This window comes from Patiria miniata, unplaced genomic scaffold, assembly GCF_015706575.1.
Source record: "Patiria miniata isolate m_02_andy unplaced genomic scaffold, ASM1570657v1 HiC_scaffold_18, whole genome shotgun sequence".
NCBI classification, from domain to species: domain Eukaryota; kingdom Metazoa; phylum Echinodermata; class Asteroidea; order Valvatida; family Asterinidae; genus Patiria; species Patiria miniata.
In genome coordinates this window covers 2,210,404-2,236,387 of record NW_024037056.1, presented here as the reverse complement: position 1 = coordinate 2,236,387, position 25,984 = coordinate 2,210,404, and the positions used below count along the sequence as shown (strand labels likewise).

Here is a 25,984-nt window from a genome sequence, read left to right as displayed (position 1 = left end):
GCCCAGAAGGCAGGCCAGATGGTGACCCTATTTTTAGGAGGAATTATGCTGACATAAGCACGGGGTCGGACATGCTTGCCTGCTCACTCAACTTGCCAGCCGGCTGTGTGATGGTGATGATGTCTACATACATTTTGTGTATTGAACACTGTATGTGTGGCCAAGTGGTTAGGGTTTGTGGCTCATAAGGTCAAGGGTTTGAATCCAGCTGCTGGCCATATGTGTCCTTGGGCAAGCCACTTTACCCCCTCACAATTAAAAGGTGGCCACTATATACAGGTGGCCACTGTAGAAAGGTGGTCACCTAAGACAGGTGGTCACCTACATGTAGGACAGGTTGCCAATATACATGTAGACAGTTGGCCGCTACAGACAAGTGGCCACTATGGACAGTTGGCCACTATAGACCAGTGGCCACTGTAGACAGGTAGCCACTGTAGACAGGTGGCCACTGTAGACAGGTGGCCACTGTAGATAGGTGGCAACTATAGACAGGTGTTCGCTACAGACAGTGGCCACTGTAGACAGGTGACCACCGTAGACAGGTGGCCACTGTCGACAGGTGGCAACTATAGACAGGTGTTCGCTACAGACAGTGGCCACTGTAGACAGGTGACCACCGTAGACACTAGACAGGTGGCCACTGTCGACAGGTGGCAACTACAGACAGGTGGCATCTATAGACAGGTGTTCACTACCGACAGTGGCCACTGTAGACAGGTGACCACTATAGACAGTGCCCACTGTAGACAGGTGACCACTGTAGATAGGTGGCCACTGTAGACAGGTGGCCACTATAGAGAATTGGCCACTACAGACAGTTGGCGACTATAGATAAGTGGCCAATGGACAGGAGGCCACTATACACATTTGGCCATTGTAGGCATCGATAAGTGGCCAATATAGAACAGATGGCCACAATAAGCCACTGTTATACCTTCATTAGGGTATTACTATTCCCTTCAAAACTTTTTCTGAAATGAGTTTCTAAGAATACCACCCACATTGTGAATATGACAGCAGTCTACCTTTAAAACAGGATCACGACAAAAAGTACATTAACAAAACACGCATGAGTGCTATTTATGTTTTCCGCCCAAACAATTCTGAGCAACAAGACACAATATCGCTTTCCGAGATATCAATAATGTGCCTCTGAATAATTGACTAAGCAGTCGGCAACACGACTCCCCGACTCCCAAGCCATTTGTATTACAGATGGGCCGAGGCACTGTCACCGAAACTTGTGGGATTGATTTGTGTGCGAACAGGTTCAGAAGCTGCAACCTCTGTGTACAGTGCAGGTACAGTACATGTGTACACACCCCCACACACAAGGAGGGGGGGGGGAATTTCAAGATCCAAAGAGGAACCGTTCTAAATTTAGCCCCGAGATCACATTTCCTATTCTGAACCGAGTGGGCACAAAGGGCAAAGTAATGTGTCCAGCCCAACGCGTGGAATGTTAATCCATTTTCAGAAAGGGCAAGTTTGATGTGTGGATACTGACTAAAGTGCAACCAGGATCTGCGACCCCTGCACCTTTACGTCCCGGCCCCGCCCCTTTTCCAATTCAACAAAGTGACAGTCACCTCACATAACTCAAGCACGTCGGCATTTTGATGTTTTGGGGGTTGAGCCCTAAAAACAACTTTCTCCTGGTATTTAATGTCCCAAGTTTTCCATTTATCGCTCAAGTCTTTTCCGGGGTGTCTTTCAAATTCGGAACATGTTACAGGGAAGTGAACTTTGGAAAAACCAAGAAGGGTTCACTGAAACCGCCCCAAACACCTGTTTGTCGTTAAATTCAATTTGCATAGCCCCCAAGAGAGGGTCTAGTCTCCTTCTTGGGGTGCACAACTTGTAAGGGTCAGAAGTTCGAATCCACTTGTTGGGTAAATTGATCCAGTTTCAACATGTACTGGCAGGTTTTTTTTAACAAGAAATCTCCATGAATTCCTTAGCTCCAACACTGTGCATTTAATATTTAACCAATGGCAAATTTTATGAAGCAGTGAATTGAATATTTTACATAACAATATATGCCTACTGTCATCATGTTCCCATACAAATATGTATACAATTCAGATGCCGCCTATTCTGAGCGATATTTTAAGCCACTTCCATAACATCAAACCCCGCAATCTGATTTTAAAAGATTGGCAGAATATTCAAAATTCACCAGGGGGGTTTCCGTGGGGTTTCTGTTTTTAATTTGAAATTCAATCCTGTTCCCCTGCCTTGCCTTTTACACAGGCTAGTCACCAACAGTCAGATCATATTTCTTGTAGGCACTGTGACAGTCACATTCCATCAACAGACAAAAGCAGGTGACTGGCAGGCACAGCTGGCTTATCAATCTCCTACAGTCAAAGCATAGCTGTATCAGGTTTCATAACAATCACAGCCAGTCAATCCTGCTTTATGAAGGCAGGGAGCCCTCAACTGTTAAAAACAGTCACTTGATTTATTTGGACTGCTGGGCTGGTTTTGTTGCTCAAGATTGCCAGCCAGAGAGGGAGGGTTAATTAATACGCAAAATGTCAGTCTGAAATCCGAGTCTATTTTGGTCAACTTGAGATGCTCCAAATAAATTTCAGTTATTGGTGAAAACAGTCTGAAACTGGTGCTATAGACCTTTATTATGCTGCCACCATTTCAGTCATGTCCCCTGTATCCAATAACAGTACTGAATGATACTGGTTTTGTGCAAAAAAGGAACCAGACTATTTTTCCTTCCAGCCTCACTTTGGTTACGTTGATTTGAATGGGCAAAAAAATCAAGATGGCCGCAACATGATAATGGTCTATTAACAGCGATCTACTTCACGTACCTTCGTTTTCGTCTATCCTCGGACCGCTGAGCCTCTTCTTCCGGCCGTTCCCCTGCCTACTATTAGCACCATTCTCCATCTTGAGCACCGAGGGGTTGTAGCTCCCCCCGCCGCCCCCTCCACCCCCGTACAGACCCCCGCCGCCCCCTCCTCCTCCCCCGCGGGGCGAGGTCTGGGGGCTGGGGATGTAGCTGGGTGCCTTGTCCTGGTGCTGTCGGTCCCTCAGCTTCTTTTGGAGTTTCTCTCGCTGTTTGTCCGTTCTGTCGTCCCGCGACCGCGAGCGCATTGATGGTCTCTGAGGATCTGGGAGTCAAGACAAAACGGTAACAGAGTTTCATCGACTTTTCAGCAAACCTACTTTTTACTTATCAACGAGCTGCTCCCAAAAGGGGCTCAAATTGTCAAGCATTACAAACCTTGTACAAAAATGACATTCAAATTAAGGGAGATGTTGGGAAAGTGTTGATAAATGGTTAGGAAAAAAATGATTACTTTTTGGAAAAAAAATCATGAAATAAGTTGGAATTTTATATGGCTTGGCTTGCAGTTGGGTGGTTGGTTTGGGGAAGCTTTTTTTCTTTATGGATATCCGAACCCTTTTGTGTAGAAAAAAATCTCACCAATCCAATTAGCAAATTGTACTTTTCAAAAAAAAATGTGCATTCCTGACTTTCCAAACCTATTACCGAGAGCTGGAATGGGTAACTATTTCCACTTCTTATTCAAACAGAAGAGAAAAAAATCCTCAGAGAATCAATCACAAGTCCTCAAAAAGACATTAACAAGTCAATCACAAGTCAATCACAAGTCAATCACAAGTCAATCACAAGTCATCATAAGTCCATCACAAGTTGATCACAAGTCATCATGTTAGGCCAAAAAAAAAAAGTCTCCGGTTTCTGGTATGGAGCTTGCCCAAGAAGTGGTGCGGCGACGCGGCTTTTTTTTTTTTTTTACCGGATTTTTTTGCTTCAAATGTCAGTTGATGACTGCAAATGGTGCCCGACTAAACTTAGTGCAAATATATGGGAGTCCAGAGAGGTCACATAAAGCTTATTCTCGACCATAACCCAATCTAAAAACACGTTAAAATTGTGCAGCAGCAGGATTCCAGTCAAAACCAGTGAGTTTGGCGGTTTTCATCTTTCATTGAAAAAAAACTTTTTCATTTTGCCGACGCGCATGGCTACGGCGACGCGCGCGCATACCAGAAACCGGAGACATTTTTTTTTTTGGCCTTATCACAAGTTAATCACAAGTCATCATAAGTAGATCATAAAGTCAGTCACAAGTCGATCACAAGTCTATCGCATGTCAATCCCAAGACGACATAAGTCGATCATAACTCACACACAAGTGGATCATAAGTCAGCACAAGTCCATCACAAGTCATCATAAGTTGATCACAAGTTAATCACAAGGCGATCACAATCACAAATCAATCACAAGTCAATCATAAGTCAGCACAAGTCTATCACAAGTCATCATAAGTCAATCCGAAATCATCATAAGTCAATCACAAGTCAATCACAAGTCAACATAAGTCGATCATTAGTCAGTGACAAGTAAATCATAAGTCAGCACAAGTCATCATAAGTCGATCACAAGTCATCATAAGTTGATCATAAGTCAGTCACAAGTCAATCATAAGTCAGCACAAGTCTATCGCAAGTCTTCATAAGCCAATCGCAAGTCAATCACATGTCAATCATAAGTCACCAGAAGTCGATCAAAAGTCATCATAAGTCGATCACAAGTCGATCACAAGTCAATCACAAGCAAATAAAAATAAACCGAGGTCAAAGATGTTCCTTTGTCATTAACGATCCTTTGTTAATTACAACTTTACTAACTGACTTGTCAGATCCGATTAGACTATGACCCTGCTAAAATTACAACGGTAACGACAAGATATCATGCAAGTTTGAGCACACATTTTCCTTTTTCAAAGCCGCCTGAAGTATGAGTGAATCCCATGGGTAGCCAAACGAACATGAACGATCTGTTTAATTCCAAGGCCACCTCGTGCGCACATACTTCCATGATTTAATGAAGGAACGCATGACTGGCTTTTGAACATTAGGAAAAAGGATGAATGATTAAAGCTGAGGTTGGATTCTAGAAATGACATTGTCGGCGGTATGACAGACACTGCAGCCGCCTCTGCAGGAAAACCTTTTACACAAGAAATATGCACTGTACATGTATGTGGATAAATGGAACTCAAGCACAAAATAATGGTCAGGCATGCAACTATGACACCACAAAAAACAAGATTTTGTACAGTATTTGGGGGTTTTTTTTCAGTTTTTATCGGGGTTCCCATGCCTTTTAGGACCATAAAATTTGATGACTTTTTCATGACAAAACTATAAAAATCCACAGCCTTCATCAAAATGCAGATCAAAACTGTAAATATTGTTCACAGGGTGAAAAATTCTAAAGCAAAATGCTTGTATCAGCAAAATTTGTAGCATTTTGTCGGGTAGGCCTATAAAAATCAGATTCCCGAAATTCCATGACTTTTTGTCATTTTAACAAATTTCCAGACTTTTCCAGACCTGGAAATTGAATATAATTCCATAAGTTTTTCCAGGTTTTTGTCCACGGAACCTTGTTTTATGGTAAATATGGGAATTGGAAAAAAAGAGGAAATCAGCTGATCCGAGGAAATGTTGCAAATGTTGCATGTTGAAAAGGTGGATTTTCAACTTCACGGATATTTTTTTTTTCTAACTGCACAAATCTACACAAATATCAACCGATGATGAATCCCTATGTCCCATGATATCTGATCCATTACCACACAATGATGAAGCTGTAAGGTACCAGACTAGACATTTAGCATGCAAACGCCACATGAGCCCGTGGTCTAGCACCTCACCTTGGATATGTGAATGATCTGGCATGTTACACTGTTGCTGCTGCTGTTGCTGCTGCTGCTGCTGTGAGTTGTGCTGGCCATGAGGTGGAACATGAGAGTATCGATGAATATTGACATGGTGGTGGGGTGGGACCGGCACGCCCGAGTTGGGCGGCACCGCGGAATGGGCCGGCACTGAGGAGGCCACATGGGGCTGCACGTGATGGTGCATGCCCGGGTTCGGGTACCCCATCAGATGGGGGTAGACGCCCCCCATTCCCCCGGCTCTACCCCCTCCCCCGTTGGGGGAGTACAGGGCCGGGTAGATTGGCTGCTGGGGGGAGAGTGCTGGAGGGCAGGGTGTGTACATGCCTTGCTGTTGCTGCTGTTGCTGCTGCTGCTGCTGCTGCTGCATGTCGTTGACCACGGCGTCTTGGACAGGCTGCTGGAGGGCCATCCCCGTTGGGACCGCCATCGGCGCCGAGACGACGGGAACGCTGGCGACGGTCGGCATGGAGACGGGGCCGTGGCCCGTCTGCACGGTGTGCAGGGGTGGGGGTACGGGAGAGTCTGAGACAAACTGGATGAGTGTGGGGCCTGTAACAGGAAAAGACAATCAAAAGTCTGGGTTGATTGAAGCAAAACAATGGTTCACCCACAATCTCTCAAAACCTTTCTTTTAACATTATCTCAACTAATAAATACGAACATTGAAAATTCTCACAATTTACAATTTTTTTTTTTGTTGGAGAGGGGAACTGCCAACATAAAGCTGAGTTGGTAGAGCACTGGAACCGTAATCAAGAGGTTGTAGGTTCAAACCTCACTCCAGTCAATTTCTTTGTTCAACTTTTAAAAAACAAATTACCCAGTACATGTACATGTACAATAATCATATTCCTTACAAGTGACAGAAACTTGATCATAAAATTTCCGACCAAAAAATCTAGTGAAATTTTTTTCAACTTCGCTGCGTGATTCATCAAAGAAACCCAGACATTTTTAGTACACTTTTGTCGGGGTCCCAAGTCGAAAATGACGCATTACATGTTTTTTCTATGACGTAAAGGAAATTTGACTGGTGCAAGGTAGGGAGGGGAGCGTGTGTGTGGGTTGGTGGGGGGGGGGGGTAGTAGGGGGGGTCCCAAACACAAGCAAGGCTTTCCCCGCCAGGCACTAAGTTTGAGTCATTTCACTTGGGGCAACGTTGTGAGTGGGTCTGGCTTTCCATTCATCATGTACAGGTACCGTACTCATGATTCCCGTGGCCAGTTCAAAGGGACTTTCAGTTTTGAAGCTCGAGTCAAGTTTCAAAACATACACAAATTTTGATAAATATTTCCCATCAGACCGAAACCTATATTTCCTGATGTTTGTTGCATTTGTGTTTTCCCCACCCACGACAGAAATGACTTCACCTGGGTAAAAATGTGTTCAACATTGAAGAGTTGCAAGGTCGCAAATTTCCAAAGATTTTTTCCTTCTGACTGCAGTATTAATTAGCGAGATTTGAGTACCCCACTTCCAAAAGAAACGATTTCATCAGCACGTGGGGGAAATGTTTATGTGACCTTCCATATAGACCTAATATTTGGAATACTCGAAGAAAAAAAGTTTGAAACCAAAAAAAATGTGGGGGGGCGCTGTGTTCCAATGGTTACGGTATTCGACTCATGTGCTGTGGTATGTGACTTCGAACCCCGATGGGGAACATGGTGCATGTGTTCTTGGGCAAGACACTTTACTTCAATTGCCTCTCTCCACCCAGGAATATAAATGGGTACCTGTGAAGGTAGGGACCAAATTGCGTGGTGATCTCGAGCTGCTGCAGAAAATAGTCGCATTCCTGATAAACAGGGATAATAATTGTAAAGCGCTTTGAAACTTTAGGTATAAAGTGCTCTATTCCCTTCTCTTACATCACCTTTTTTCCCTTTATTTTCTAGGTCGTGTTTGCAACATTTCAGTTCCCCATCCCAAAACAAAAATGTCATCATCCTATGGAAAACATTGTGTTCATTATTTAAGAGTTGCAAAGTCACATTTCAAAACCGAAAGGGGAAAAAATTGACTTCAACCTTTTGTAAATGTAGTTCCCATTGTTACCAGGATCTGAATCTAAAAAAAAAAACATGTTCAGCGGCATGGACAAAACATTATTCACGATTGCTATTATCTGGATGACTTTGTTCTCAACATTGAAAAGGATATTAAAAAAAAATCCCTTTTGACCACAACTTCCATGTCCTAATGTTCACATGACAGGATATATCTTCAATTTTTATTCTAAATCTCGGTTAGCAGTTAACAAGTTAATTGGGTTTTTTTTTCAGGAGTTGGAGGATTACATAATGTACATCAAGTTATGTATATTTCTTTTGAAGTCGAACTAAATCTGTGAACCCAATCCATAATTTTCTTTTTCCTTTTTAAACTGTCAGTCGGACTATTTCCACAAAGCCTTTATTAAGACCCCTTCAGGCTGATGCCAAGAAAAAAAGGGGGAAAAAGTTTCTTCTTCCCGCCCGCTTCCTTTTTTCCCCCTGCCTCCTTAGATTGTTTTTAAATTTAAATCACAAATACATTTGCATTTTTGCAATATATATTGTCTTTTAATAGTTTCTAGCATGTATGCAGAAACTATGTAGAAACGGTGACAGCTCCTTTGGACACAAAAGTATCAGCAAAAGAATCGAGAAAATGAAAGAATCCGTCCACCATTTTGGAAAATTCGCCATCTTGGAAAATCCGCCATCTTAGAAAACCCACCGTCTTGGGGAGAAAAAAAAGAACTGCCTCCTTCCTTCTTTTAAGAGGACAAGAAACTATTTTTTTTATTTACTTGGCCTGATGGGCGCTGTACAACTTTACACAATATTGAGGGAGACCCCACTCAGAAAATATTTGGAATGTCAATGCACCAAAGCAGGGCCAACGAAACCCCAAACAATTTGACCCCAGACAGTACAGGGGTATCGGGCAGGTCCACCTCACTCAGCAAGTATGTAATGACAAGCGCATGTTACAATGTACACATGTGTGTGTACTTTTTACAATGTATACAAATGTATATATGTACATGTACTACAATGTATATATACATGAATACATTTTACAATACATGTACATGTACATGTACCTTACAATGTACATGCATGTATACATGTATGTACATGGGCGTGTACCAGTACATGTTTTTATGTACATGTACATGTATACAAGTGCAATGTACCGTACACCCCTCACCATACATGTACATGTATGTTACATACACATGCATTTGCTACAATGTATACATACATGTACAAAACATGTACAGTATGTATTTATTACAATGTCTTGCAGCACACATTACCAAAACAATGCCAAGTATTTTAACAATGCAGCGCATGGTTTCACATCCTCCACAAACAGACAGTGGAACGCTTGGCAGCGGATTTGCTCCAGCCAGACCATAAATCAAAACTCTGTTGTTGCAAACTTGAGAAAAAAAAAAAATTTAAACCAGACTTTTTTAGTAAAAGTCGGTCGGTTCATGTTAATTAACCTTAAAAAAATGTGTTTGTTGCACAGGACAAAGGTGCAAACAGCGCAGGACTGTGATATTTTTGGCTGAAAATTTAGGACCGAAGGTAAAGGAAAAGTACACGCAAATGTATGCATGGTGCCAATATCTCATTACCCTCCTTTTGTTTGATCAGTCACAGACAGTCAAAAATGCAATCCTGTTCCCCTGCCATGCCTTTTACACAGGCTAGTCACCAACAGTCAGATCATATTTCAAAAGGCACCGTGACAGTCAAATTCCATCAACAGATTAAAGCAGGTGACTGGTAGGCACAGCTGACTTATCAATCTCCTACATCAAGCATCTAGCTTATCAGGTTTCATAACAATCACAGCCAGTCAATCCTGCTTTATGAAGGCAGGGAGCACTCAACTGTTAAACAGTCACTTGATTTATTCTCACTGCTGGGCTAGCCTTGTTGACATTACCAGCCAGAAAGTGAGGGTTAATTAAAGGAAAAGAACACACAAAGCACCAATATGTTAATTAAAATTCACAACATCCCTGTGCAAAAGCACTAAAACCCTTTGAGATTTCTAATCTATTACAGCTTTTCAATTTATTTACCTGTGAAAAGAAAACCACAAGAATGGACACCTGTGAAAAGTCAATGAGGGATGTTTCATTGACTTGTGACAATTGCTGAACAATGTATGTAACGCCTGCTTGTCTGTACTATTGTTGAGCAACACTAACAGGTGTGTTTTGTGTACATAATGTAATCACTCCATGAGGATGTACTGCTACATTGTATTTTGAGTCTCATCCAGAAAAATAAAGTTGAAAGCAATACAAGAGTTATTCACTTTTGAATGAGACATCAAACGAATGCCCACAATAGAAAAGCAAGGGTTTTTTTCCTGTCAAACACAAAAAGAAGTTGAAAATTCATGAGGAAAATAAAAATCATTGAAGAGCACAGAAAGTGCTGACTTTAAAGATTATACTCTGTGCCCCTCAAAAATATTTTTTTTTTCTTCTAGCGAATTTTGTATTAATAAATTACATGTAAAATAAATTGCGATTTTGAGCGTTTGCAACCCTCTGAAAAACAGTTTCATTTAGCGAGACAGAGCCAAATTATTGTTTGGCAGCCAATAATTCAGTTTTTTAGTGAAGAAATAATTCAATAACCAAATATCGCTAGATTTTTTTCATTCGATGTCTGATTCGAAAGTGAATAACTTTTATATTTCTAGGAAAATAGCAATTGTAAAAGCGAATATTTTTCGAGATGAAACTCAAAAAAGCACGGGGAACGCATAGATTTACAAATTATACGTTAAAGGGGCAACCGGTCAATGAGCAAACTTTTGCACAAAAATATCTTTATATTTCAGGTTAATATTTAGTACAGAAAATCGTACATAGGCCCTAGTCTTCTGATAAATTCACAAAGTATGTTTTTCTCAAGTTACAATCAATTTTAACACACCTCTAAATAGTTCCACCCCACACTGCCTCTTTAAAGTTTGCCCCCCACTGCCCCTTTAAAGTGCCCAACAGAGGCAAGGCAACAAGCTGGGAACTCTATGATCTCTTCTGTGTTCAATTCACAGGTGGCTGACCTCACCAGGGACACTCCATTATTCAACACCAGCTTCTAATTAAATGGACAACCCCACTAACCACTGCGCTCTGTGGTGAACTCCTTTGAGGGACTGGAGGGGAAGACTAGCAACAGACAGGTCGGGACTGCCTTGTACCTGGTACATGCAGGCACATCAGACAATGAGCATAATGATTGAATGTGGTCATGTGCATGTGTGCCACATGTACATGTGTGTGATTTTCCTCAGTGCATGCTAATCTGTAGACACTGTGAGATGTACACGTGATCTGCAGATAATTTGTCATCCTCTCACAACAGCACATGATATTTGCCCAACTACAAGCCAATTCTTAAAGAAAGATATTAATATTTGCAAACATCAAAACACAGAAACTACCCAATTATTATGAAGTACCTCACTTGACTGTAAGTGAACAATAGTCTCAAGCATCCTGTGAAATCATCGTACCCTGTGTGCTGTTATTATAAAAAAAAAATGAAATTTTTGTATCAATTCCCAACGATGCTCGGTCGACCATCGTTGGATAAAAACTGACTTTTTTTCCCAAATACTGCCCCCAAATTACCAGATTAAGTTAGTCTATATTGTGTTTGCAATCAGTTTCCAGTGAACGGGGATGCAAGCCAGCTACATGTAGTCTGGTTCCCTGACCTGACAACTCTCTGACGTCTATAAATTGCTCCGTTTCGTCTGAAGCAGGGTCAGGCAATCAAGACTACAAGAATGTCAGCATTTTTTCTTGGTTTTTCCAGCATCATGGAGCTATAAAACATATAGTCCATGATTACATGTAGTATGAACACAAAACTTTGAACAGATCAGTGTAACAATATAAATTTGCTGTAAAATACTAACCCCCAAATCCATCCATTTCTGAAAATTACAGCAAAATTTGTTGTTTACTGACATCTTGAAAGTTGTACATGTATATTACTGACACCTTTCAGCAGCTTACAATAGTTCATGTACATGTACCGGTACCGTACACTTCAAGGCATAAAACTGCCCCAAAATGGATCAATTGTGCAATATTTTACAGTACATGTAAATTACATTGTAAATAAAATAAATTGTAATGCTAAAAGGACTTTTCATCGTATCAACAATCTCAAAGCGCTTTACAATTATTCCCCGTTCATCGGTCCACGAAACCACGCGGCAGCCGATATCAGCGCACATTCGGTCCTCTACCCTCATTACATTGTGAATACATCAATTTATACACAATGTGGAGTCAACAAGCCCCACGATTGAAACTCCCTCAAGTCTTACTGCAATCAGCAGGAACAAGGTTCAACTCGATTGCCGTGTCCAATCGCTGGCACTCCTTAGGGGGGTAGACTAGAGAGAGGCTGTGGAGACATTCTGGGGTCAAAAGTTCACCGGTTTCATAAACCCGGCTTTGGAAATGTTTTGTTCTCAGCAACCAAACCGGACAGCGGAAAAACATTGTTTTCTTCAGTGATCAATTTCCAAAATTGATTTGTTGAGTTAAAACATGACTATACATGGACCTTTGCATATAATGGGTATATATTTTTGTATACAAGTTTGTAGTAAACGTACACGTACGTGTACATGTATACATACAGTTGTGTACTGTACATGTATACATGTACCGTATACATTATGCAAGCACATGTACGGTACATGTTCAAACAGCATTATCTACAAGTACATGTAAATGGAAGGAAATTTTTAAGATTTTGAATTTTAAAATCAACAAATTTACATTTACTTGGCGTACTGCTCAGAAGTGTACTAATACTATACATTTTGTACATTTTGTACATGTACCAGTACTACAATTTTTCTGCCTCACACATTTTTCTGGCACCATAAAATCTCAACATGTTGACTGTTTTAGCCCCATACAATCTCAACCTGTGGACTACACATACCGGGTACGTAACTAAATGTACTAAAACAAATATGTAGACCAATTCACTTTCTCATGGATAAAATTGCAAAAAAAATGAGGGGTGGGGGGCGTTTTCAATGCTCCAGAAAATCTGGGCTTGGTACAGGAGGTCACCGGAATCTGCGCCTGGAGGTGAAAGGGTTAAATTGTCAAGAGGAATTTGGCCGAGCGATCCCGGAGTGTTACCATGGAGGCAAGAAGGAGGCCAATTTATTTCTGGTCATTGTGAGTATGGAGCGAGACACTGTCAGAGTATTACAGACTGGTTTGAACACATAATTTGCAGGGCAAGTAACAAGGGTAGTGACTTTGGTGCTGGGACAATGAAATGTCTGTGATATCTTCCAGCACAAAAATAGTCACTCGGTCCGTTTTTAGAAAACTGGGCTTTAGTTTTGGGACTCGTTGGAAAGGACACTGAATAAGCTTTCCAATGATAGATTAGAATCAGACAAAATATGACGACGCAGGTGTATTCAGTTCCTAAGTTTCAAACCTCAGAAAGTTTAAAATTAAAAATTGACAAATGTGTCCAAATGAACTTTAGCAATGAGCAATGCACCTACCGGTATTTCTATAGAAGTAATCAACATGAAATTTGGATACGGTACATTCATCATAATTTGACCTAATTTATTTACCGTGCATGTACACCAATTTTCATCAATATTTTATGTTTTCCATTTGAACAGGAGGCATCTTTATTGTCCATAAATATTCTCCAGTTCGGCCTCATTAAGCTCGGGGAAATTAACATTTACGCATAACGCATACTGGGCAACCATCTCTTCGCGTGTAGCTTGGGCGATGTTCACGCGTGCGTACTATACACCCATGCGACAGTTCCACGATTGCTTTGTAAAGCGCATGCGTAATAGACTGTCGTAACCCGTGCGACGGTATACTACGCATGCGTATATTTACCCTGTGTGTGAATCCTCTCACGCGCTTGGTAAACAGCAAAAATAACATTTGGCAATTGATAGTGAATTGACCAGTGACAGCTCGGCTCTGGATCATGAATATGTATGAGGTACTGCAACGTATGTCTCCTGCATACTAGCAGTGACTAGGAACGCAATAGGGATTTAGACACCATGTATCCACAGGCATTTCTTTTGACTGACCCTGTCTGACAAGTTTGTGACTAGCTGGGTGTCCTTTGAGTTGACCAGCCAACAACACTTGAGTCAGTTTCCTTTTTGTCAAGTTCGTTGAACCGGGCAAAACAAAAACAAGCAAAGCACTAGATGCCAGTACTTTCTAAACCTTCAGGGGGTTGGGAGGTTTCTGTGAAACCAGACGACCAACGAATTCATTATCCAGAATTCGGACCCGGGTGCATCGATATTGAACGAACAATTGAGGGCGCTTTGTGACAAGTTTGGATGACAAGTACATTGATGGTCTGGTCACAAGTCCATCTAGGGGTGTGCATTTAGGGGGCAGTGCGGAAACTTGTGACAACTCATGACAACTTGTGACAACTTGTGAAAACTTGTGAAACCTGGTGACAACTGGTGACAAATTGTGAAATCTTGTGACAACTTGTGACAACTTGTGAACTATCACAAGAAACTAGACTACAACAGGACTTCACTGATTACCTATTTTCTTTAGTTGCGTCTGGGTGTGTATTTTTTGCTGTCCCTGTTAACTACCCTGTTCTTTGTAAAGAGGAGCAAAACGCTCTTAAAAAGGTTAATGTAAATGGAGTATAAACTTCTCTGAACTTACCGTGAATATACTGCACTTGGTCCCCGTTGCCTATGGGAAACGCCTCTCCTTGTTTAATCTGCAGGTAGAAGACGTATTTCTTATTGACCTGCCCGGCATTCTGGCCGGTATCGTGCACCTGTCCCTGGGGCGGGACCTCGTCCCCTACCCCGACCCCCATCCCGGGGTAGTCCTGGACGGGGGCCGGCACGCCCACAGCGTTCGTTGTGTAGTCCTGCCCGCTGGGGTACATGGGCTCGGCCGGGGCGTACTCGGGCGAGTAATCGGCCACAGTTTGCTGCTGGGCGTCGTACTCCGACCCCTGGGCCGTATAGTCCAGCCCGTTCCCGTCCGCGTGGCCGTCCACGTATTCTGTGTAGCCCGCCGGCGCGGTTTGCGGGATCTGCAAGGGCCCGTTCAGGTAGGGCACGGGTACCGTCACAGGATTGTTGTTACCAGTGCCACTGCCTTGGTTCTCGACCGATGAGGAACCGTCCGAAGGGTAGCCGTCCGGCCCGTTCTCGGCGGCGGGGCCCGGCGGGGTCTTGACGGCGTTGCCGAGGGCCGACTCCAGCTCGCTGCTGGTGGAGCTGGTCTCGCTGCTGAGCTGGGTCTGGGGGAGGTCATGCATGGACAAGTGGTTGGTCATGGTGGGGTAAGTGCCTATCACAGGCTCCGAAGCAGACATAACGAGAACCGGCAACACGCAGAAATCGGAACCCAAAACAGCCGACCTCGATTATCCCGTCGATTTGTTGAAACCGTTCAGATTACTTCGCAGTGTATTCCAATCGGTACGTATCCTAACTGTAAGGCATCAATTCCAGTCACCTAATACTGGAAACAGAAAAAGAAGACAGAAAATAAGAAAAATATTTTAAACCAAAGCTGAACAGGAAACCATATTCTGTGTCCATTCTACGATCAAATTTAAAGTGGACTAGCCAACTTCTGAAAATGTTAGTTGAAGTTACATACGTTACTAAAATAAATTGGTCGTGAAATTAAGAGGAGCATAATTTGCACTAGTTAGTATTCAGTTTTGAAGCTTGGATATTGCTCAGTCTAGATGCACAAGTATTTCCACAATCGCCAGACAGATTTCAAATCTGTTGAAAAACAGATACAGTGTAACGTCGCTATACCAAACACCGCTATACCGAACATTCAGCTATACTGAACATCATCCTTGGCTCCCAATTTTTGTGTAAAAAGCGTACCGAACATTGTTGTTGAAAAATGTCAACAGCCGAGCGAAAAGTGGTTATTACTTCCCCAAGAAATAGAAGGGAAAAACTACTAAGCTCAAAAACTGTGTAATTACATGATTCAATAGTCGCACGTACCGGTATTGAAAGTGGTCTTTCAGTAACTACCAGTGCGTACAGGGTGAATTTCTGCTTACGAAATTGGAAAGATGAATGGACAGGTTTTGTGAATCAGCGCGCGGTTTGTAAATACTACAACTATAGTCAACAGAGTGTGAAAAACCACAACCTGTTAAGTATCAGATTAAAATCGCTATTCCGAACGATTGCTATTACGAACAATATCTGTGGATCCTGCGATAGCAACGTTCCACTGTATTGCAGCAAGATCAATCCCTCCCCCGAAAGAAAATAATTTTCAACAGATATAAGTTTCAATTATGTTTCAAATCCAAGTCTGAATATAAAGTCCACAATTTCCCATACTTACAGAAAAAAATTAAGGAAGACAGATCTAAAGCAACATGTACAAAGAAAGAAATAACAGACTTAAGGCAAACAGAGAACAAGAATGAGCATCAGTGGTGAGGAAATCTACACTAAATATGAACAAAAAAAAGCAAATGTACGGGGCTGTATCTCATTTTTTTCATCAAAAAGTGTGTACATTTTTAGTTCTTGTGTCATTTCCGATGGTGTCACTAGGGGAATCCCCACGCCTACATTTTTTTTTTCAAGAAAAATGTCCTGGTATCTACATGTACATGAACACATGGGAATGTGATGGTTATTTTGAGGAAGTCAACGTGGCATTTCGGGTTTCAGGTGCATGGTACATTGAACATGCATGTCATTCAAAATTGCGACACCGGTTTCAATGCATCTTTCCTTATGCTTTCTGTATCCTTGTGTTACCGTATACCAGGTATATGATGTTGTTTTGCCATGTCACTGGGCAAAGTGATTCAAATGATGCACATACGCAATCAGAGTCTCTTAAACGTCACAACATTGGGAAATCACAACATTTGAGCAGGAACAAAATAGAAACAATCATAATGAATGTTACCGGTACATAGACAGGCTTGTTTCGTTGTGAACCTGACGTGAGCGTACATGTCCCGACTGTACATGTACTTTCATATTTCTACACAGAAATTTATATGAACAGAAGTCTTGATTGTCATCTTTATGGTAATATAACGCTCAGACTTTTAACTCCCAAAAGAGGACCATTTACCCGGTAGGTGGTAATCGTCTATGAAATATGTTTTGAAATTTAAAAAAAAATACAAAAAATTATTTACAGCTCAGCAAATTCTATTAATTAAAATAAACAACTAATTTTACTAATTTTTGTGCAATTCTTTAGTTTCTGTACCTAAATCCAGTTACACCATATTTATTTTGTGAAAGAGTTCCTCATTTTAAAAAGTAATAAAACTACTTTAAATTGAGAACGATTCTGACTTAAAAAATTTATACATTTCACATGATTCCTGGAAAAAAATAACTCTATGAGAATGATCCTGTTCCCTAGGGAAACCTTGAGTTTCCTGTCTGAGGGTGGCCGCAAATTTTTTTTTTTTTTTTAGGGTTGGGGGTGGTAAATTAATGATTTTTTTTTTCCAGGATATTTCCCTATACAAATAGCTTGTTCATTACACATAAAAATACATTTATGACAAGTTAACAGCCGGATGTCTGTGACCACATTAACCGCATTAAGACCACGCAAGAACTGCCAAGTAAGTAACATAGCATGCAGCTGGGCCCATGTACATGTACATGTAATACACAAGTCCAAGGAAAGAATGTACATGTAGTATCCAGACACCACTTCAGTGGTTGCCTACAAAGTCAATGGAGAGTCAAGAACATTTTCAAAAGTATTTCCTAACAAATTGGAAATGTTTCTCAGTCCCAGATTCATGTCTTTTCGACATTTTTGCAGTGACCGACCTTCACTGAGATGATATATGATGAAAAAAAAGTGGCGTCAAGATGCAACATTCTTTCAAAGTCCAGCAACAAGTCTAGAGGTTTAACAGTGACAATTTCCCCCTCATGTTTGCTCAGATCTCTTGTTTTGATGGTCTGAATTTTGAAGTTCTATTACTTTGCGGTATGGAAAAAAAATTTCCCCTAAAAATCACAACCTGACTGTAAGTACAACACATTTTACGCAGCTGCAAATATTTGGTGTTTTTTTTTTTTACAAGGGTCAAAATCTGAAAAGAGTATACCCACTGGGAACTGGAAGGGCAATGCTGGAACTTGGCCAAACAAATCCAACTGACTCACGGAAGCTTTCCATGAAAATAAACCTCGCCAGAAAAAAACAAAATCCCCAAATCAAAACCAATTTTCACTTACCGGAACACGCACACAGGCACAAGCAACACATTCTCGGTCTTCGTTCGAGGAATTCTAATGATCCAAAGTACGACAGAACTCTTAATGTGAATCGGGAACGTGACTTTGATACCAACAATTCCTGTCCCGTCGTAAAAACAAAACCAGTCCTAATGTAATTCCGACTACAAGATAGACTCCCGCGGTTCAGGCATCAACATCCAATGTTGTCAAAACAACTAAATGGCCATGAAGTTGTCCACCAGCGAAATCAGCCCTCGCGATCACCGCTAGCAGCCCGAGTGAGTACCGACCCAACTTGTTAGCCTGGGAATGGCATCTTGGCCTTGCCTAGGGGTCGTGACCTTTGCCCCGACCTGTCCTCCTGGGCTTTTTCATCCGGTAATGGGAACCACAGCTGAGCGCCAGTAGGGTTTAGGGGAAAAGAATGCCAGGCAACAAGTTGCTGACGCAGGGAAGGTGTTGGAACAGGGAAAGAGTGCTTTCTGTACTTGAAATTTGAAGAGAATAGGCTTGGTGGTGTACATGTTAAAGAAATTCCTTCTTCAATGTATTACACGCTGCAAATATTCAGTGACCAATTAAAGGATAAGGCCTAGTAACAAAAAAAAAGGAGTTTCTCAAAAACAAAGGAGGCAGGCACTTTTCCCCTTTTTCCAAGATGGCTGAGTTTCCAAGATAGGGGATGGATTTCTCAATTTTCTTGACTACTTCGCTGATTCAAAATTTTGTGTACAAAAGAGCCATTACCCTTGCCATATCTACAATTTTGTTGAAAATTATCAAAAGACAATATTGACAAATTATGTGCAAAATTAAATTAATAAAAAAAAAGGGCGGTAGGCCGGGAAAAAAGGAAGCGGGCGGGGACGAGTAAGTGGATTCTATTATTTACTTGGCCTTACATGGGATGAATGAAATATAGTGTAAGTTCTATTTTTTGGACTAGTGTTTCATATTTGGGCCGGTTGGACATTTGAACCATCTTATAAAATTAAAAAGGAGAAACTATGTCAAAAGATCTAAGGGTACAGTCATTCAAAATCTAAAGTATTCTTGGAAAAATTAATAATCAAAATCTTGAATTTCTGAGAGCAAAGGAAACAGTTCAAGTTTGGTTTCTCAGACTTTCAAAGCTATAATTCTCCAACCCCGTCCCCAATGGTTACTTTATTCTAAACTTCGCTTCCAATAGTAACATCTGGATGGGAAACTGGATGGGTAACTCTCCACACTCCAAACAGTTCCAGAAATTCAAAGAAAGTTGAGTCCACACTTTTATAAAATTCCAGGATTTCAGTAGGGTGTAAGGCCCTTTGGGGTATGAACTAACGTCAAGGACTTGAATTTAAGAGAGCACAAGACTAGACATTTTGTTTATAAATCAAGAAACTTTCATAATAATTCTCTGCACTACAGTAAGAAAATCCAGTGCCAAATGTTGAGTCCACTAGTAGTAAATTTAAGGTTAAGGTTTCATCTTTGTTAACAGAATTATTTGCCACACAATGTGGCTGTACGAAACTGATGATCTTCAGGAGACAAACTCGCAATCCACTGCTAACCTGGCCCCGCAACATGAGTGGCCTTCAGCTCTGAGAACCTTTTAAACTTTCCAACTGGAAATCATTTAATTACCAACAAAACCTCTTCCTACTCCCCCACCCCCTACCCCCCCCCCTTTCCCTCCAGACATTAGGAAGTGGTCTACTGAATGCCATTAAGGGCTTGACTGTTTAAGAGTTTTACAACAGCAGAGTGTGCAAGGAACTGTGAGATTTTTCACAAGCACGTTCACGACCAACTTGACTTTCTGTAACATAATTGGTCTTTCAGCTCCACGTGATACAAATCCCATCTCTGATTTTCTGTTTCCGTTGGCAAAGATTCGTAAAAATCGAAATCAAAGCTTGAAGACTCAAACTCCACCACTGGAATGCTGACTTGCTGTAACATATCTCCCAGTGGTAAATAAGATCAGTCATCAAATTTTGTCGGTTTTCCCGGAAGAAATTCGAGAATCTCTCATTCCTCTCAAAATTAGTTCCGGTTCCTGTTCACATATACTGCACACATACATATATTCCATGTACCAGTGCAGACACATGTGTTCACATGGAGTAATGTACATGTACACTGTATATTTGGTTTCGTTGTCTTATAATTATAAAGTGAATGTGTCGATATCCGTCGAAATTTTCACTTAAAAAAAATAAAGATTCTAATGCTACAATTTATGTACATGTACATGTACACATGTATACGCTTCATCCATAGTTCAGTTGATGGACATGTACATGTACCGGCACATGTAGGCACTGTGTACATATAATGTACATGTACATGTACTATCCCTTTCCATGTACAGTCGCCTCTTGTTAGTACAAACTCTGTTAATACAAAATTCTGGTTATAACAAACATAAAGCCTTGGTCCCGACTGTGCATTTATGTGCACATTGAATGGGACTGATGTTCCTCTTAATACAAAATTCTGATATAACAAACAATTTGGCTAGGTCCGAACGAGTTTGTTATAACGAGAGTCGACTGTACATACATGTACTTTTATACAAACATGAAAGTACAGTAATAGGAAACAGGCATTACGCTATTTGGCATTACACCAAAACTTGTGTACGGTACACGAACATACATGTACATGTATGTACATGTATGTGACATGAACACGTTGACATGTAGCGGGTGAAAATACATTAATTTTCAATGTTGTACATGTACATGTAACATTCCCTATACATGTACATGTACATGAATATGTGTATATTCCATGCACATGTACATGTACAAGTACAATTTACATCTTTTATTTCTATGAATATTTATCTTCAAGCAAACTTGAATCCTCGGTCCTGATTGGTCAATCCATGGCAACAAACATACTACATTATACCTAATACCACGGTCCATACCGCGGACTCTGCATATCGCGCTAATCTCAGATGTGAGCGTCATTCCTGCTGCACAAGTTCATGCACAGCGTGCGTGCTCCATCTTATAACTGTGCGTCAAGTTTGCTTGAAGATAAATTTGTTAAATCCCACGCTCGTGGAGCACGGAATAATGTAGTGCGTCTGCATCCTACATTACCACTGGGCCGTGTTCTAGTGCTACGATTCAGTACAAGGTACCGGTATGTACCAGTACAGCACGTCCTGTACATGTTCATGTATATTGTACACACAAGTAGACACATCTTTGAGGGAGTTGTGTCAACCCAGACCGCATCAACTACACGTTCTAAATTGTCTGCAACAAACAATTCCACCCTGTACCTGTCACTGCCTGTGCTGGACATGGCACTGCCAGTACCATGACCCTAGATTTCCCAGAAATATACAAATGTACATACCGGTAGTACAATGTAATGCATGCGTTTCAACATCACCGCAGCAACTCCAGCTGTTTTGAGTTCAGCCGGTCACGTTTTTTCTACCACTCCCAAATTCTGATTCAACTCAAGAGTAAAGACCAATAACTTATCGCTGTTGGAATTTCTAAGCAAGCCTATCCCCAAAACACCACTCTGTGAAACCATACTTTGTAGCTTCATCATACATGTATACTTATCAAATATAATTATGAACTGCACCTATATGTATTTTATTTAAATGTTGTTCACTCCTAGGAATGGAATTTTAGTCCCAATGACATTCGTCATTTGCAATTTTTCATGCAAAGTACACCTGCCTTTACTAAAATTCAAATTTCTACGGAAATAATTCGAAGGGCGCCTGGGCCAATTCCAGGACCCAGTTTCGACTCACAGCAACAAATTTGCTAAGGAAATTTAAAGGGACCATGCAATGTATTTTTTGTAATGCAAATCCTTGAAAATGCACCTTTATGTCCCATTTAACCTTACTTTCAATTTCTGTTATTGCCCTTTTTCAGGGTATTTTGGTGCCTTTTGGGGTTTTTATTCTAATAAAAATGTCCATATTCATGGCAAAAGTGTGATGTCATTTTAGGCAAAAAACCTCAACGTTACAGCTATTTCAGCACAAAAAAATACCAACATTTTTGATATTTTGCTGTTGAAATGTTTTTCTTTGGTGATTCGTTGTTGTGTCAGCACATGGCAGTGAGCCAATTGAGCAATCTTTTCTCACAAATGTTTTCAATGAGCACATTGTTGGGTTTACAATTTGAACAGAAAACCCCTAAACTGAACAGTGTCTTCCTGAAATGACATCACAGCAACAGCATCAGTTGTCCAGAAAAGCATGGAAAAATTTTAATGTTTCAAGAAGTGCTCATTTCAATAAAGATTAACCAAAAAGGGATGACAAATTGAACACATTTAACAAATAAGAAATAACAGGAGCAGAAAGTTGCACAAAATGGTTTCGTCAGAAAAATTCATCACATCGACCCTGTAAGTGTAAGGAAGTAAATTATAAGCCAAGAACCAGCTGGGAAATCAGGTTTTTCAAATAAAATGTTTCTGTGGTTAGCCACATTCATCACTCTTTTTAAAAGCACGCACCATTAAAATTGGCAAGGCCCAACAGAGGCAACGACCCCGGCAGTCACTTTCACAAATCAGGCAAGGAACTTTTTCAAGGTCTTCTGTATTTGAGGAAAGTTCAGCGTGTCCATTTGAACTTTGAAGAGTTATATTTCCAACAACGCAATATACACAATTGTCTAAAAACAGATTGATTTACATTACAAACAAAACCTCACGCTGTCAAAAGTGAGATAATTCGAAATCATTTCACCTGACATTGACAAATTACATGTTATCATTCTGACTTTCTGAAGGCACTTTTCCTTGTATCCATTTGAAGAAAAAAGTGCAAAAGTTGCACTGTTATTGAAACGTAAATAGAACACACACAATATAAAAGTTGTTTCTAAACTACATGTACTTTCATCACTTTTTTTGTATTTGTAAATTGTGTTTAAAGGGAATGTACAACATTTGCTTTTGCTGCAATTTTCGAAAAGTAAGTGGATTTGGAGGATTGGAATGTTATAGGAAACATTGTTAAACTGACTTGTTTCACATTTTGGGCTTGTACTAGTTGTAGATGCTTGAAAAACCAAGAAAACCAATCATGTTTTTGTAGTCTGGCTCCATGACCCCACTTAAGATGAAACAGAAACTTTATTGTAAGGTAAGAGAATCAGTCTGGCAGGCTTGTACCCTTTCACAGGTGTGTAATCAATTGCAAAAAGACGCGGAATAACTAAATATGAACAATTAGGAGCACTTTTTGAAAATAAGCCAGTTTTCCCCAATGCTGGTCAGCTGACCAGCGTTGGAAAAATACATTTTTTTCTTACAAAACTCAGTACACCAGGAGCCACAATTTTACAGGATGCTTTTAGACTGTAATTCCCTAACAATCCAGTAAGGTATTTCGTGATAATTTTAACATTTCATTTTTTGATGTTTGCCAATCTCCCCTTTAACTTCCGGTATATAACAGCCATCAAATCTGACTTCATGCAACCAGGAGTGGGTGGGATTAGTAAAAGTTCACAAAATGGTGTTCATCACGTTTTAGAAAAAAACTCTTCATGTATACATTGTACATGTACATGTATGTACATGTATGGTGACGGATCCCCATTGAAGACTACACACAAGGAAAAACAAGTCAACACTTACCCTTTACAAGCATGATATGTAACTCCGACAGAAAAGAAAAGTTTCACTATAAACAGAGCCCCTTTCCGACCATAACGGCCGAGAGCCCATAAATGTCTTCCACAGGAAAAAGATATATCCGATCCACATGCACCACTGTATGTACATAGCGGTACAGCACAAAACTCTGCAAACCACTACAAAATGTATACCTCAGCGGTTTTCCTTTTTTGCCCTGTGTCTGGACCTATCCCCTCCTGAACGTTTCCCCTCAAATTTATAAATATTTTCCCACAGTCGAGCCTAGACTGGCTGACCTCTCCAGCAGCGGAGAGCTATGGCATTCCATGACCCAGTTGAGGGGCATAGTGAGGGGGACTGCACAGTGACAGGAATAGACCCTGTTTTGGACTGGGTCGAGCACACTGAATGAGTGTATGGAGTTGTCAGCAATGCGTACATGTACATGTACTTGTGCTGCACTCATGTACATGTATGTCATGTACAACACATGTACATGTCATTGAATGTGTACAAGTTTTCACAAGGGTCATGAAGTGTACATGATGTCATGAATTGTAATCCACATGTATAGAACATGTACATGTACAACAGCACATGCACATGCACCTGTAAGTTACACATGAACACCTGTATGTAAATGAACATGTACTGTACATGTACATCATGTACACGTGTAACTGTACATCATGTACACGTGTAACTGTTCAGTGGTGTCAGGAATTACACATGCACCATGTGCACAGGAACTGTATTGCACATGTACATTGTATGCACATGTACATGTACATGTACGTACAGGGGCATGTACAGTACACATGTATAACACATGTGTAATTGTACATGTACATACATACATTGTACATGTACATGTACACTGCACATATACCGGTACATGTATACATACATTTGTTGTGTATACATGTACATGTACATAATTTTAGAAGTAAGAACGCTCAAATTACGTCATGAACAATAATAATTTGTTAATTCCCTTTTCTCTCCATAAATTTAAAGACATCTCAAAAAGCAAATATTTAGGGATGTTGTTTCCTGAATCCTTGTAAAGAATGTAAATTATGCTACATGTACAATGTATCTGTAAAGAATGGTACACGTGTACATATGTACATTGTCAAGTACATGTACATGCATGTCTAATGCACATCTTGGGAATTCCCAAGAAAACCCATTCACAGTGTGCAATGTACATACATGTATAAGTTTCTATGTAGGAGGTTCATCACAAGGCTATAGGCATAAGCCGTCCAGACTTATTTACGACTGATCCAATTTCTCTGCATTATGCAAAGAATTCCTGAAAGCTACGTCCAGAACAGTGCAAGGTTAATCTGCAACATGAAAACATCATATTGTTTTTTTTTTCATGCGAATTATCTTAGTGTCTACAATCATGAGACTGAATGTTTTCACCGAAAACTTTTTTTTCTTCAAAATTCTGTTAAAAAGTTCTTCTTTTTTTAATTCAAACATATTTACATATTTTGCACAGATTGTGTCAACTTATTGTCTTTTTATTTCATTAAAAGTGTTGCTACCAGTATGTAGAAAGGGTTATGGCTCCTGTAAACAATTTTGTAAATATTTTTGTTTCAGCAAAATAGTTGAGAAAATTAAAGAATCCATCCGCCATCTTAGGGGGAAGAAAAAAAACCGAAGCAGTCCTGCCTCCTTCATTTTTTCAAAAAGACCGGACGAGAAGCTTATATTTTTTTTTTCTTGGCCTAATGAGCAATTTTTTTGGAGGGGGAAGGAAAGGTTCGTCAAATTTGAGATTAAGAATCACAATATTGTCACTAAAATAACATGGGTTAATCTTTGTGCTTCTTTGCAGTAGTACAGTACAGGTGTGAAGAGCAGCATCAGGAATTCACCTGACGTCCCTTGACAATTCTAGCCAACATAGGCCCAGTGTGAACGCACAACTCCAGTAAAAATTCATGTGTGTATAATATGTCCAGCCTTGAGTTTCACCGAGATCAATGTACAGCAGAAAGTGTGTGTGCTGGCGCCAATGCCAGCAACATTTAAACTAAATTAACAAGCACGACACCTCCGGCAAATGACTTCACACATTGGAGAGCATTATGCCCATCACCTTTTGGACTGTGAACGATGCATGTTCGTGTAAAGACCATACCTGATACATCAACCATGCATAATGATACTAAGAAATTCACAAATTGCTTTCATGTACAAATGTATGTACATCTGGGGTCCGCCCGATAGTCCGAAGATTCCATAGTCTGAAGTTTTATTGATC

The 25,984-nt window shown here is 40.5% G+C and overlaps 1 protein-coding gene across 3 annotated transcripts in view; it reads right to left on the bottom strand.

The window, feature by feature from the left end:
• Positions 1-25,984, bottom strand: part of LOC119724169 (fibronectin type-III domain-containing protein 3A-like) — a 93,696-nt gene that overhangs the window by 49,199 nt on the left and 18,513 nt on the right. For all 3 annotated transcript variants that reach the window (XM_038195102.1, XM_038195103.1, XM_038195104.1), the window contains exons 2-4: positions 14,498-15,313; positions 5,719-6,294; positions 2,835-3,137 (exon numbers count right to left, since the gene is read on the bottom strand). In XM_038195102.1, the coding sequence (XP_038051030.1) occupies positions 2,835-3,137; positions 5,719-6,294; positions 14,498-15,164 (1,546 nt within the window). In that variant the 5' untranslated portion in view covers positions 15,165-15,313. The remainder of the gene's footprint in view (positions 1-2,834; positions 3,138-5,718; positions 6,295-14,497; positions 15,314-25,984) is intronic.